The 16039-nt window shown below is 42.8% G+C and overlaps 1 protein-coding gene across 1 annotated transcript in view; it reads left to right on the forward strand.

Annotated features, from left to right (window-relative positions):
* The first annotated feature begins 3656 nt into the window (after positions 1 to 3656).
* The window catches only part of LOC124000260 (1-phosphatidylinositol 4,5-bisphosphate phosphodiesterase delta-3-A-like), a 30243-nt gene continuing 17860 nt past the window's right edge, over positions 3657 to 16039 (forward strand). Inside the window, exon 1 of the mRNA XM_046306512.1 lies at positions 3657 to 4075. Coding sequence (XP_046162468.1) covers positions 3979 to 4075 — 97 coding nt within the window. The 5' untranslated portion in view covers positions 3657 to 3978. The remainder of the gene's footprint in view (positions 4076 to 16039) is intronic.

The raw sequence follows: 16039 nt of genomic DNA on the forward strand, positions 1-16039 counted from the left end.
ACTACATGACCCACAATTCTAGTGCATTTATCGAAAGTTTAAACCAATCAAGTTTTAGGATATAGGACCACCCTCTCATTGCTGCTATTGGACAAAATTGCATATTCACTGTTGCTAAGCTTGAATCATATTATTATTGGTTATCCCGAGAGTCAATCAAGTGCACATTGGGTCCAAGAGGAAAGTAGTCCGGGGCATTCTTTCAGACGCTACCATGTATAAATGGAGGGGGGAATTAGTTCACGTTTGGAAGAGTCTGCGAATTAATCTTCATTAATCGATATTCCACTTATACTGTATACCACTAATAAATTATGACATAGGAGTATGTCGTGTCTTTTGTCTATTAATGATTGTTTTGCTTTGCATCACTCCCACAAACATTGAGACAATCCTTTCTTTCTAAAGGTAATGAACCCGTCATCCTGAACAAACTAGTCCTTTTTTACAGACCGTGTAGAAAAACGATTAACTAACGGCTATGCACTATGTTCATTTTGTTAATATTTAAACAATTACACTATTATTTTATGTGGTTTTAAATAGTGTAGGGTTGAACTTGATTCGTTTTTTTTATTATTCTCTCTGGTGCGGAGCGATATTTCCCTCGCCTCCCACTAATGCGCAAGGATAAGAGTGTGGAACGACGCGTAAAGAAGCGACATTTTATTTATCGAGACCTAGCTAGCCAGTAGCAAGTCCCACTCAATTTTACAGAACAATATATAATGGTGAAATGTTAAAATAACACAATTGCCCACTTTTTAGAGTTATGTTTAAGCTTATTGTCAACGATTAGTTATCAGTTGATTAAACGTGCCTCTCTTTGACCCAGTTTCTATTTCTATAAAGGCTTGCCGACTGAGGTTAGCTGGCTAGCTAATGTGCTAACTAGTGTCACACATGCATGTGCAGTGAAATATGCAACTTTAGATCCAAATATTGTATTGTCTTGGCAAACGCTTTCATACTCGTATACATTAGCATATTGTAAAATGTAAGCCTATTGTAAGCTGGTTGAAATCATTCATTAGCATGTGAGCTTGCTCGACCAGGACCAATAATAACGTAGTTAGCAAGCCAATTCCTTATTTTTATGGATGTTACCATAACCAAGTTCTAACTAAGCAAACATCCTGCACTAAAGTGGGAGTATCGATGGACACAGTATTGTAATATAGTTAGCTGGTTAACAACGTTCAAAACATGCAATCAAACTAAATGTTGAGCTAACACTGATTTGCTAGTTAGTTAGTAGCATACAGCTACTAGCTAGGATAGCTGGTAGTTAGGTCTCTACTGTGGTTGAAATAGCTAGTCTTTTAAATTACCTAATTATATCTGCATGAATGTAAGCAGCATATATCATTTCAAACGGTCATAATTGAGTAATTACCTCTTCAAACACGGCATATGTTTGCATAACAAATACACAGTTGAATGCATTATTTGAAAATCTCACTGAAGGTATGCACACAAGACAGAAATGACAGTGTCTGTATATTTTGACTGATATGCAATGTCCTTATTCTCTGCAGGCTAAAGATTCCTCCCACATGGAGAGGGCAGTGGCATTTTACATGGTTCCCACTGTGTGTGATGGCTGCTGTAGGCTATATGCATGTAGGTCTACTTTTCGGTGGGTAGGCATCCCCTCCCCCTCATGCCATAGACCTTTCTCTCAATCACATTCACTCTTATCCTGATTTTATCCTAAATTGTCATCTTCAATCATTCCCCCACTCACAACCCCTTGCTCTCCCGTACATTCTTTTGTCCTCTCTTTCATCTATTATTTTGCTCCATTGCTTTCTCTTATTGAGCATCTCTCCCTTCTGTCCTCTTTTTTTTCTTGGTCCTTTCATCATAATTTTTCTTGGAGCAGTTGACGCAAGAGTAGGCTATGCCCGAATGTATAGGCCCAAACTAGGAGGAACTTTCGCTATGAGGCGCTATTCCTGTAATGTGTTCTCTCAGTCAACCTGATTAAATAAGGGTTAACTAGTTTGGTGTGAGGTGCTTGCTAGCTATAACTCTCAGAATTAAAGAGACTAATATACAGTACATATGCCCTTGTATGTTGTGCTAAATACATTTCTACATATATAGCAAGCTCACAAATACAAAAATGTACCACACACACTCAAAGGAGGCTGACCAGACATTAGTCAGTCCAAGGCAAACTTTTGGCAATTGACAGATACCAGCCAAACTTGTGTATCTATCAGCTGTCATATAACCTATTGTTTACTGAAAAGGGAGTGATTGCTGGGGGAGCAGGAGGGATGGTAGGGTTTGTCAAACGGGGTAGTGGGTGTTGACAGAGGCAGTGGTGTTCAGTGGATGCTCTAGATGCCTGGGCAGGAGCACAGCAGCTCCTGGATCAGAGCCTCTGAGAGGATTATTGTACATGAGTTAATCTCTCACCCTATATACTGCAACACGGCTGGGTACAATTGAGAATAGGTCAAAAGATCTATTCTATAGCCATTTGGGATTTTCTTCTAACATATCAGAGCCATATACTGTATTTAGATAAATATATGGATGTGCATTATATTGTTCTAACCTTTGTCTTCTCTTTTGATATTACACATCAAAGCTTACAGAGCCTGAATGGTTGTTCTAAAATGGATCCCTTTGGATCAGGTCTGTAGATGGTCTGTGAAACATGCCTCTCTCCCCTAGGCCTGGAACCTACAGCTGAGCTCGCTCATTCTCCTAATTATCCTCTTTATACCCTTATTGAAACCTAATTAAGTCCCGACCCCACGGGTTTGCCACTGCAGTATCGCAGACCAAGACCTATTCATCTAATCCACAGTTAGTGTTCCCCCCCGGCTTACTTACAATGACATATAGCACATATTAACCCAAGTGCCCTTCAAAAGCATTTCTCTTTGCACAAATTGACTTTGTATGTTAATAATATATTGATGTAGAAGTAGTGATACATCAGAACTTGGGCTCAGAGCTATTTGATCATGTTCATCACCACTGCAGCCTGGCTTTGAACAGAACAGAATTAGGCCAGGCTACTTGCAGCCTCTGCGATATTATGAAACCGTTTAGTCAATGTGTTAGAGGCATAGTCAAAGTATACAGTTTATGCGTTTTGGCACTTTACTTGAATGATTTCACTGAATTTGGTTGTAATAAAGCGATAGCCAGATGATCCATTATTCTCATGACAGCGGCTTTCTTACTTTAGTAATTCCTGCCTACACCCCACCCACCCGCTAGGCGGCGCCAAATCATAATACTTTGAACATGGGTTGCAGATGGGTGGCGCTGTGTGTATCAGTGAATGTTGTAATGCAAAACAATGCAGTGTGAATTGAGCCTATATTTTGGAGTGCGAAACACTGCTTTCTGCCACCCGTCATTTTGGACGGAGGAACTGCGCTAAAGAACACTAAATAAATGCAACTTGTAGGCTGTATATGATTCATTGTAATTCTTCATGAACCATGAAGTGTAGGCTACGCTATTAGATCGATTCAAATACCATAATAATAGACCCTACCTATGAAATAGGTCAGTGAGATTGTGAAACTTTCTTTTGGCCACGACCACGATGCCCCTGATAGGCTACTATGTTAGAAGAAAGTAGGCTATACCCCTGCTATGTTAAAAGAAAGTAAGCTATATGAACGTATGTCTGTGTGACTGTGGGTACAGGTGATTTGATTTGCGTCTGTGGGTATAGTTTTCTATAGTTTCTGTGCCCCTTGTTGGACTCAGATTACGTACTGCTATGGGGAGGGACTTCACATGGAAAGGGAATTAATTACTGTAGTGCGCTATCCTGGTGACGCAACGGCGAAACACACAACTCAAGACTTGCCGAAGAGTTAAAAAACGGCACCTGCATTGGGAATTTGCGCTTCCCTCAATTACACACCCCTGACGTTTTCATATCAGTCAAGAGAACCACAGACAGAAAACAACAACGAGGACGGCATTGGAACTTGCATAATGTTGGGCAGGAGCAAGAAACCTCTTACCGCCGTGCATCATGAACCCAAGGCAGTGGAATCCCAACCCAAGACGCAGGACCCACTTAGGAAACTGGGTAAGAGAATTGCGACTCATCGTTTTAAAAACGTTTCTTCTTCTGTCAGTATTACTCTCTTTTGTTTCCTTGAATCATGTTTAATTTTGCTACAACAGATATAAGAGCACATATTTCAGTTTTGCCTGTTGATTGTTTGACAAGTTATTACTATTATTGTCCGGTGTATATGTGTGTTGCTCTGGTCCATAAGGGGAAAGAAATCAGTGCAGGGTAAGGTTAACGACAGTTAGGCTATTGCGTTCCACATCCATTGGCATTGTTTTTTATTTTTCCAAGTTATCAGGAGGCATTGAATGTTTGCATATGGACATTAAGACTTCTTCCCATTGACAACTTATAATGCAATCAGTTTTGCTAAACGAAATAAACTATTGCTTGAAATCCGCTTATGCAATGGTCTTTGTAAACATACACACGCTACCTGTGTGTGTGTGTGTGTGTGTGTGTGTGTGTGTGTGTGTGTGTGTGTGTGTGTGTGTGTGTGTGTGTGTGTGTGTGTGTGTGTGTGTGTGTGTGTGTGTGTGTGTGTGTGTGTGTGTGTGTGTGTGTGTGTGTGAAAAGAGAGCTCAACTCAAGTGGAGAGTGTGCGTGGGAGCTGACAAGTGGTCATGTGTTTGTGCGGTGTCCAACAGCTCACTGACCCCCAGGCTCTCCACCCCACTCACACAGATCCTCACTCACCAACGAACAACTCTGACCCAGTGCCTAGCTCTCCCACCACCCACTCACCATGGCCACCATGCCCACCCCCCCCCATCTCACAGTCACACCTCAACTAAAATAGAGAACTGCTGAGGATGGACAGAGCACCTGTCAAAGCCTCTGGATATCTGTCAATCTAGACGACAGAACCATGTCATCCTATGTGAGTGTGTGTGTATTTATGTCACACACAAGCTCCCTCTTCTTCTTTTGTGTATATGCTGTATATATTTATTAGCATGTGTACGTACAATTTCACCACAATACATGGTAGTTAATTAAATAATACCTGTTACGGTACAGCAATTCAGACAAACAAACAAACAAGCACATCAACACCGTTTTATTTTATTTTTTACAAATGAATAAATATGTCACTCATTATTTATTGGCTCTTGTTGCCATGGTTGGGATGTGGGAAGGTTATAACAAATCTTGTCCAAAGGGATGTAGCCAGATATAAAATGTAGCCAGTGTGTTAAAGTAGGAGGAATATCGGCTTTAAGAATAATGTTATGGATTTCTTTGCCGCGAGCACAGACAGATCAATATATTTGGTGATTGTTCCGTGGATCTAGTTCATTAGTCCCAAACAGACAAGCTAGGCATGAGGGCATGTTCATTAGTCCCAAACAGACAAGCTAGGCATGAGGGCATGTTCATTAGTCCCAAACAGACAAGCTAGGCATGAGGGCATGTTCATTAGTCCCAAACAGACAAGCTAGGCATGAGGGCATGTTCATTAGTCCCAAACAGACAAGCTAGGCATGAGGGCATGTTCATTAGTCCCAAACAGACAAGCTAGGCATGAGGGCATGTTCATTAGTCCCAAACAGACAAGCTAGGCATGAGGGCATGTTCATTAGTCCCAAACAGACAAGCTGGGCATGAGGGCATGTTCATTAGTCCCAAACAGACAAGCTGGGCATGTTCATTAGTCCCAAACAGACAAGCTAGGCATGAGGGCTAGAAGTCTGTAAACCTTTTGAAATTGTGTTGATTACTGATTCCCAAAACGTTGGAATAAGATTGAATGTGCTTGCTAACCAAAACATGTGATTAAAAAGTACTCTTTTGCCTCTCCTTGCACCAACAAGGGAAAGACATTTCAGCATTCATTTTGTGGCACAGTAAACACTGAATGGTTGTAGGAACATGTGTGTGCTTTCAAACAGATTAACACCATTCTCTGCTTATTTCACCCTGCAAATCTGAATGTTCCCACTTCAATCTAGTGACATCTGTCTACTAGCATATGATCTAACAACTTTGATAAACTTTAGAAATATTACTTGAGTTTTCACGATCATTCAGTAAGACATCAAGTTGAGACCCTTGTTTCAATTGACACACGTCAGACTTGGTTCTATGACCTCTTGTTCTGAAAGCCCCTGAGATTAGCACACTGACCTGTGCTATCACAGAATGTGACTACACTAAATGTAGAAATATTTAATGTTCATCCTGATGGGCATATACCTTTGCCATGGAATGATTTGTGGGGTACTCGGGTACTGTACATGTGAGTATTTGTGTATGCAACACATGGGTGGGTGAAAAACGTATTATTTAATGAACTGTGTCATGTCCCATAAACTCTCCATGCTCTCCAGGTCCTGTTTGTCATGACCGACCAAATTAACAGTATCAGATGGGTGTGTCTAACTGGATGGAAAGCAGGAGGTCAGAAGTTCTGCTGGCCTTGCAGTTCTGACCTATCACAAGCTGTTTTGGAACATCAAATAGGAGATCTCTCTATTAACTTGTACCTTTTGCCAGCATCTGAAATAGCATTCAGTAGTAGTATGGAATCTTTAGGGGAGGGTGATTTGTTTGGGGTATGTGTGAAGACACATTTCCAAAGTAAAGTCTCCATAGACTTAGTTCCCAGTGGCCCTGTGTTTATCAAATGTTAAGGGTCAAAGGTTGTCTCCAAATGTCATTAACCCAGCAGGTGCATACTGTCTGACTGCAGAGAGACTGCAATATCAGTGTCATGAACCGGCTCGTAACAAATAAGGGAGAGAACGTGGAGATCAAGAAATAACAAATATATGTATTAACTGAAGTAAACTATAAACGAGTAAACAATGGTGTGTGTAAGTGAGTGGTTTCGTGCATAGATGTGATAATGAGGTGTGTTGAAATGTGCCAGAACAACAACAAAAAAAGCCACAAAAATGCCACAATCAAAAATTACTGTCTGCGTTGAGAGAGTCTGCTCAATGAATGGGGGGGACACCCGAGCCCAGGTGTGTCCCATTTTGCTGATGACCTTCCTGGCTCCGCCCACCCACATCTTATTAGGGAAAACAAAAAACAAGAGCAAAGAGAGAGCATTCGGCAGACAGTGGGAGGGTCATCACATTTTTTAAAAATGTGTGTATATATATATATATATATATACATTTATTTAACCAGGAAGGATAGTTGAGACCATGTTCTCATTTACAACTGCAACCTGGCCAAGATAAAGCAAAGCAGTGCGACACAAACAACAACACAGAGTTACACATGGAATAAACATGCATATACACACAATAGAAAAAGTCTATATACAGTGTGTGCAAATTAGATGAGATTAGGGAGGTAAGGCAATAAATAGGCGATAGTGGCGACATAATTACAATATAGCAATTAAACACTGGAGTGATGGATGTGCAGAAGATGAATGTGCAAGTAGAGATTCTGGGGTGCAAAGGAGCCAAATAAATAAATAACAGTATGGGGAGGAGGTAGTTGGATGGGCTATTTACAAATGGGCTATGTACAGGTGCAGTGATCTGACAGCTGGTGCTTAAAGCTAGTGAGGGAGATATGAGTCTCCGGCTTCAGTGATTTTTTTTTTGTTGCAGTTTGTTCCAGTCATTGGCAGCAGAGAACTGGAAGGAAAGGTGGCCAAAGTAGGAATTGGCTTTGGGGGTGACCAGTGAAATATACCTGCTGGAGCGCGTGCTACGGGTGGGTGCTGCTATGGTGACAGGTGAGCTGAGGCGTGGCTTTACCTAGTAAATACTTATAGATAACCTGGAGCCAGTGGGTTTGGCGACCAAATATGAAGCAAGGGCCAGCCAACGAGAGCATACAGATCGCAGTGGTGGGTAGTATATGGGGAGCTTTGGTGACAAAACGGATGGCACATAAATTACATTGCCAAAGTCAAGGATCGGTAGGATGGTCAGTTTTACAAGTGTATGTTTGGCAGCATGAGTGAAGGAGGCTTTGTTGCGAAATAGGAAGCCGATTCTAGATTTAATTTTGGATTGGAAATGCTTAATGTGAGTCTGGAAGGTGAGTTTACAGTCAGACCAGACACCTAGAATATGTGGACAACTACAAATACCTAAGTCAGAACCGTCCAGAGTAGTGATGCTGGATGGGCGGGAAGGTGCGGGCAGCGATCGGGTGAAGAGCATGCATTTAGTTTTACTTGCATTTAAGAGCAGTTGGAGTCCACGGAAGGAGAGTTGTATGGCATTGAAGCTCGTCTGGAGGTTAGTTAAAACAGTGTCCAAAGAAGGACCAGAAGTATACAGCATGGTGTCGTCTGTGTAGAGGTGGATCAGAGAATCCCCAGCAGTAAGAGCGACATCATTGATGTATACAGAGAGTCAGCCTGAGAATTGAACCCTCTGGCACCCCCATAGAGACTGCCAGAGGTCCGGACAACAGGCCCTCCGATTTGACACCCTGAATTCTGTCTGAGAAGTAGTTGGTGAACCAGGAGAGGCAGTCATTTGAGAAACCAAGGCTGTTGAGTCTGCCGACGAGAATGTGGTGATTGACAGAGTCGAAAACCTTGGCCAGATCGATGACATCAGCCACAAATGTATTAACACATATCGATGCCGGTGTTTGCCAATTGTTGCAGTTTGGTGTATTTTAGTTAGGACATAGCCTATATATATTTTTTTAAATTGTTGGACATAAAATACTGTAAAAAGACTGGCAAATTAGCTCCAAGTGATTTTGATTTTGGAAATCTGTTTGGGCTTCTTGTGGTCAGTTTACAGTCTATAAATTATTTGTAATTATGTTCCAGCCCCCTGACCATCCGCTCAAGAAAAAATCGTCTCGCAGATGAATCTAGTTGATGATCTCAAGCCAACATGATCATATGAGAATTTAATGATCTGTTTGGGTGACATCATATGACGTGACCTGCTTTTTGACAAGCTATCTGCTACAGACCACAGTAACACCTGCTAAATATGTGTATGCGACCAATAAAATGTGATTTGATAGGATCAATGTTGTCTTGCGTGGTCTGTGGCATTTTTCCCTTAGCTCAAAGTTAAACATTACTCACTTTATGCGGTATAACTATGAGGTAAAACGTCAATGTCAATTAAAGTTGTGATCATTTTACAGTGGGTAAATTGCAATTTATGGTTGTGTGTATTGAGGATTTGATTTTCTGTGGTAGATACGAAAAGTGTATTTCCAAAACTCTATACCTACCAATTTTTCACATTTTGTGTTTTTACATCATAAATGATTGCTTATAGGTATCTTCATATATGTGTAAAATAGATCTTAGATATTTTATTCATACGTTTTAGAAAATGTTATTTTTTTTTGCCAACCACTATATCCGTTGTTTAGCTAGAATGGAATGCTCGTATATGTGATTATATAGACAGTGGCTAGAAAAAGTGTGTGAACCCTTTGGAATTACCTGGATTTCTGCATAAATTTGACATCAAATTTGATATGATCTTCATCTAAGTCACAACAATAGACAAACACAGTGTGCTTAAACTAATAACACACAAATGATTGTATTTTTCTTGTCTATATTGAATACATCATATAAACATTCACAGTGTAGGTTGGGGAAAGTATGTGAACCCCGAGGCTAATGACTTCTCCAAAAGCTCATTGGAGTCAGGAGTCAACTAACCTGGAGTCGAATCAATGAGACAAGATTTTGGTTAGAGCCACCCTGTCCCATAAAAAACACTCACAAAGATTGAGTTTTCTATTCACAAGAAGCATTGCCTGATGTGAGCCATGCCTTGAACAAAAGAGATGTCAGAAGATCTAAGATTAAGAATTGTTGCCTTGCATAAAGCTGGAAAGAGTAACAGAAGTATCTCTGAAAGTCAGTCCACTGTAAGACAAACTGTCTATAAATGGAGAAAGTTCAGCACTGTTGCTACTCTCCCTAGGAGTGGCCATCCTGCAAAGATGCTCAATGAGGTTTTAAGAAGAATCCTAGAGTGTCAGCTAAAGACTTACAGGAATCTCTGAAAGACGCTAACATCTCTGTTGATGAGTCTACAATACATAAAACACTAAACAAGAACAGTGTTCATGGGAGGACTCCATGGAAGAAGCCACTGCTGTCCAAAATAAATATTGCTGCACGTCTGAATTTCGCAAAAGAGCACCTGGATGTTCCACAGCGCTACTGGCAAAATATTCTGTGGACAGATGAAACTACAGTTGAGTTGTTTGGAAGGAACACACAACACTATGTGTGGAGAAAAGAAGGCACAGCACCAACATCAAAACATCAGCACACCAACATCAAAACCTCATCCCAACTGTAAAGTATGGTGGAGGGAGCATCATGGTTTGGGGCTGCTTGGCTGCCTCAGGGCTTGGACAGCTTGCTATCATCGACTGGAAAATGTCTTCCCTAGTTATCAAGACATTTTGCAGGAGAATGTAAGGCTATCTGTCTGCCAATGGGAGCTCAACAGAAGTTAAGTGATGCAACAGGACAACAACCCAAAAGACAGAAGTAAATCAACAACAGAATGGCTTGAACAGAAGAAAATCCGCCTTCTGGAGTGGCCCAGTCAGAGTCCTGACCTTCTGGAGTGGCCCAGTCAGAGTCCTGACCCTCTGGAGTGGCCCAGTCAGAGTCCTGACCCTCTGGAGTGGCCCAGTCAGAGTCCTGACCTTCTGGAGTGGCCCAGTCAGAGTCCTGACCTTCTGGAGTGGCCCAGTCAGAGTCCTGACCTTCTGGAGTGGCCCAGTCAGAGTCCTGACCTTCTGGAGTGGCCCAGTCAGAGTCCTGACCTTCTGGAGTGGCCCAGTCAGAGTCCTGACCTTCTGGAGTGGCCCAGTCAGAGTCCTGACCTTCTGGAGTGGCCCAGTCAGAGTCCTGACCTTCTGGAGTGGCCCAGTCAGAGTCCTGACCTTCTGGAGTGGCCCAGTCAGAGTCCTGACCTCAACCAGATTGAGATGCTGTGGCATGACCTCAAGAGAGCGGTTCACACCAGACATTGTGGAACTGAAACAGTTTTGTAAAGAGGAATGGTCCAAAATTCCTTCTGACTGTTGTGCAGGTCTGATAAGCAACTACAGAAAACGTTTGTTTGAGGTTATTGCTACGAAAGGAGGGTCAACCTGTTATTAAATTCAAGGGTTCACATACATTTCCCAACCTGCAGTGTGAATGTTTACATGGTGTGTTCAGTAAAGAAAAGGAAAGGTATAATTGCTTGTGTGTTATTAGTTTAAGCAGACTGTGTTTGTCTATTGTTGTGACTTAGATGAAGATCAGATGCCAATTTATGCAGAAATCCAGGTAATTCTAAAGGGTTCACATACCTTTTCTTCCCACTGTACACAGTGCCTCTTTTTCTACATTTTGTTACGTTACAGCCTTATTCTAAAATGGATTTTTTTTTAAAATTACATCAATAAATCTACGCACAATACCCCATATTGAGAAAGCAAAAGCAGGTTTTTAGACATTTTTTAAAATAAATTAAAAACAAAAATACCTTAAAAGGTATTCAGACCTTTTACTATGAGACTCTAAATTGAGCTCAGGTGCATCCTGTTTCCATTGATCATCCTTGAGATGTTTCTACAACTTGATTGGAGTCCACCTGTGGTAAATTCAATTGATTGGACATCATTTGGAAAGGCACACACCTGTCTATATAAGGTCCCACAGTTGACCGTGCATGTCAGAGCAGAAATGAAGATGAGGTCGAAGATATTGACCGTAGAGCTCCAAGACAGGATTGTGTCGAGGCACAGATCTGGGGAAGGGTACCAAAACATTTCTGCAGTATTGAAGGACCTCAAACACAGTGGCCTACATTCTTAAATGGAAGAAGTTTGGAACCACCAAGACTCTTCCTAGAGCTGGCCACCCTTCCAAACTGAGCAATCAGGGGAGAAGGGCCTCGGTCAAAGAGGTGACTAAGACCTGATGGTCACTCTGACAGAGCTCTAGAGTTCCTCTGTGGAGATGGGAGAACCATCCAGAAGGACAACCATCTCTGCAGCAAAGTACAGAGAGATTCTTGATGAAATCCTGCTCCAGAGCTCTCAGGATCTCAGATTTCCAACAGGACAACGACCCTAAGCACACAGCCAAGGCAACGCAGGAGTGGCTTAGAGACAAGTCTCTGAATGTCCTTGAGTGGCCCAGCCAGAGCCCGGACTTGAACCCAATTGAACATCTCTGGAGAGACCCGAAAAAAGCTGTGCAGCAATGCTCCCCATCCAACCTGACAGAGCTCGAGAGGATCTGCAGAAGAGAATGGGAGAAACTCCCCAAATACAGGTGTGCCAAGCTTGTAGCATCATACCCAAGAATACTTGATGCTGTAATCGCTGCCAAAGGTGCTTCAACAAAGTACTGAGTAAAGGGTCTGAATAGTTATGTAAATGTGATATTTCAGTATTAGATTTTTAATATGTTTGCAAAGTTTCTAAAAAACAGTTTTGCATTATTTATACATTGTGACGTTACAAAAATCAAGGGGTCTGAATACTTTCCGAATGCACTATATTTTAAACAAATACATGTCTGTCATTGAGCAATCACATGCCATGATTACATAGTAAAACAAAACACACCAATCTCTTTCATAAATTATTTAAACATCTAAAGCTAATTTACCAACATTTCTGAAAATGGATATATGGGGGTTTGGAATAAAACTCTTCATATCTTTATCGGTGTGATCTCAGAAAACCATTGCCTTAATGTCAACCCTCTCAGCCTAGTTGTCCCGTTCATTGATGTGCTCTCCTCTCCTTATCAGGGTTCAATGTTTTCCTTGGCTTCTGTCCCAGTCTGTGTCTGAGAACATTGTTTGGATTGAGTTCAACACTGCTGTTTTGACCTGAGTTGGCTCATTTCTTACCTAGTATCAATACAACACCAATGTTTACAGCAAGCCCCCTTGGACCAGTACTTAGTTCCACAGACAGACATGGAGACCGAGAAAGATTAAGTTTCCTACATCAAATGTACTGCATGTTGACTGATACATCCGACCATAATTCTATCCTCCTGATTCCTGCTTACAAGCCAAAACTAAACAGGAAGTACCAGTGACTCTCTCAATATGGAAGTGGTCAGATTGCGCGGATGCTACGCTACAGGACTGTTTTGCTAGCACAGACTGGATTATGTTCCAGGATTCATCCAATGGCATTGAGAAGTATACCACCTCAGTCATCGGCTTCATCAATAAGTGTATCGACAACGTCGTCCCCACCGTGCACGTACGTACATATCCCAACCAGAAGCAATGGATTACAGGCAACATCCGCATTGAGCTAAAGCCTAGAGCTGCCGCTTCCAAGGTGAGCAACACTAATCCGGACGCCTGTAAGAAATCCTGCTGTGCCCTCAGACTAACCATCAAACAAGCAAAGTGTCAATACAGGATTAAGATTGAATCCTACTACACGGGCTCTGACACTCATCGGTTGTGGCAGGGCTTGAAAACTATTATGGACTACAAAGGGAAACGCAGACGCCAGCTGCCCAATGATGCGAGCCTATCAGATGAGATTGCGCGGACCAACTGTCAAGTGTCTTCACTGACACTTTCAACCTCTCCCTGACCGAGTCTGTAATGCCTACATAATTCAAGCAGACCACCATAGTCCCTGTGCCCAAGGAAGCGAGGTAACCTGCCTAAATTATTACCACCCCGTAGCACTCACGTTGGTAGCCATGAAGTGCTTTGAAAGGCTGGTCATGGCTCACATCAACAGCATCATCCCGGATGCCCTAGACCCACTCCAATTCGCATACCGCCCTAACAGATACACAAATGACAATCTCAATTGCACTCCACACTGTCCTTTCCCACCTGGACAAAAGGAACACCTATGTGAGAACGCTGTTCATTGACTACAGCTCAGCGTTCAACACCATAGTGCCCACAAAGCTCATCACTAAGTTAAGGACCCAGGGACTAAACACCTCCCTCTGCAACTGGATCATGGACATCCTGACGGGCCGCCCCAGATGGTAAGGGTAGGCAACAACACGTCTGCCATGCTGATCAACACTTGGGCCCCTCAGGGGGTGCTACATGGACTACAGGAAAAGGCAGGCCGAACAGGCCCCCATTAAAATCGACGGGGCTGTAAGTGGAGCGGGTCGAGAATTTCAAGTTCCTTGGTTTCCACATCACCAACGATCTATCATGGTCTAAACACACCAAGACAGTCATGAAGAGGGCACGACAAAACCTTTTCCCCCTCAGGAGACTGAAAATAATTGGCATGGGTCCGCAGATCCTCAAAAGGTTCTACAGCTGTACAATCTAGAGCATCCTGACCGGTTGCATCACCGCCTGGTATGGCAACTGCTCGACATTTGACCGCAGGGCACTACAGAGGGTAATGCGTTTCCAGGACCTATATAATAGGCGGTGTCGGAGGAAAGCCCATAAAATTGTCAGAGACTCCAGTCACCCAAATCATAGACTGTTTTCTCTGCCACTGCACGGCAAGTGGTACCAGAGCGCCAAGTCTAGGACCAAAAGTCTCCTTAACAGCTTCTACCCCCAAGCTATAAGACTGCTGAACAATTAATCAAATGGCCACCAGACTATTACATTGACCCCCCCCCCCCCTTTTGTTTTGTACACTGCTGCTACTCGCTGTTTATTATCTATGCATAGTGACTTCACCGTTACCTACAAATAACCCTTATGTACAAATAACTCTAACCTGTACCCCCGCATACTGACACGGTACTGGTATCCCCCGTATATAGCCTCGTTATTGTTGTATTAGGTCCAACAATGCCTAGAAATCTCCCTATCTATTCTGTATCTTCACTTACTTATTTCCTGTCTTGTTCCTCTCTCCAAGTCTCACTCCTCCATTTCCCAACCTTTTTATTTCGTCATTCACTTCTTCTGCTGTAGTAAATATCTCTTCTCTTTCCTTCTTTCGCTCTCTCTCTCTGTTCAGAACCCCCATCTTGTTGTGTGCTTGGTTTCACATACTTTAAAAAAAAATCGTTGCTAGCCAGCCAGGTTGTTATGCTGGCCCAAAGTGCGTGTCAACAAAATTCTCCTTGGCTTGCTGTAGGAGCTGTGATGAGCAGGGTACCCAGCTCATGGGCCTCAAAGCCCCTTCTTTCTCCCCTCACACCCACATGTGCTTCATTACAGCAGTGTTACCGCTTGATCCTAAAACTCTCTCCTTCTTGGCTCGGTTGGCAGTGGGGGTATCCTGCATCCCTGAACATTTGCATATGTACCCATCTGCACAGATTTCTCATCTGTATTCCTGTATGGGGAGGTATGGGGACGGGACAGAGAGAAAATAATGGAGTTGAGGTCAGTGAGGTGACAACAGTAGGTCCAGGAATAATAATTTAACAGGCTCAAAAAGGGTTCGGGTTGGTGGTGTGAGGATGGGCAGAGCGAGAACACAACTCCGTTAGGACAGCTTAGCATGGTCACTGACCTGCTGTTAATAGGGTCCTTGTGGTCAATGCTCAGCCTGTGGGAATTCCTTGCATGTGGTAACAGCTTGGTGACTGACTGTGTCAAAAACACGGTTGTTATGGGGAGGCTTGGGGTTAGGGAGGAGGAGGAAGGGGGTTCTCTTTGTGTTTGACCAACGGCTTGGGAGAGAGAGAGAGGCTGGGCTCAGTTTGCTTCCCCCCTTTTCTACTTAGGGGGAGAAGAGGAGGGGGGAGGGGAGTGGGTGAGAGCACTGAGCTGCTCATGGATACAGTCTCTCATAGCCAACATCTACGTTCCAAATGGCACCCTGTTCCCTATATAGTGCACAACTTTTGAGCAGGACCTAAATGCACTCTATTCCCTATAGTGCACTACTTTTGGGACTACTATGGGCCCTGGACAAAATGTGTGCACTTCTAGTGAATAGAGGCCAGCTCTGGAAGCCTGTGAAGAGCTCAGTCACAGACTGGCATGGTATTGGCAGTATGAAGAACTCTGAAAGGGATTTTTAGCTGATTCAAGAGAAATAATAGATGAAGGCGTCCATGGCCACAGTTTTTGA

The sequence above is a fragment of the Oncorhynchus gorbuscha genome, linkage group LG16, assembly GCF_021184085.1.
Source record: "Oncorhynchus gorbuscha isolate QuinsamMale2020 ecotype Even-year linkage group LG16, OgorEven_v1.0, whole genome shotgun sequence".
NCBI classification, from domain to species: domain Eukaryota; kingdom Metazoa; phylum Chordata; class Actinopteri; order Salmoniformes; family Salmonidae; genus Oncorhynchus; species Oncorhynchus gorbuscha.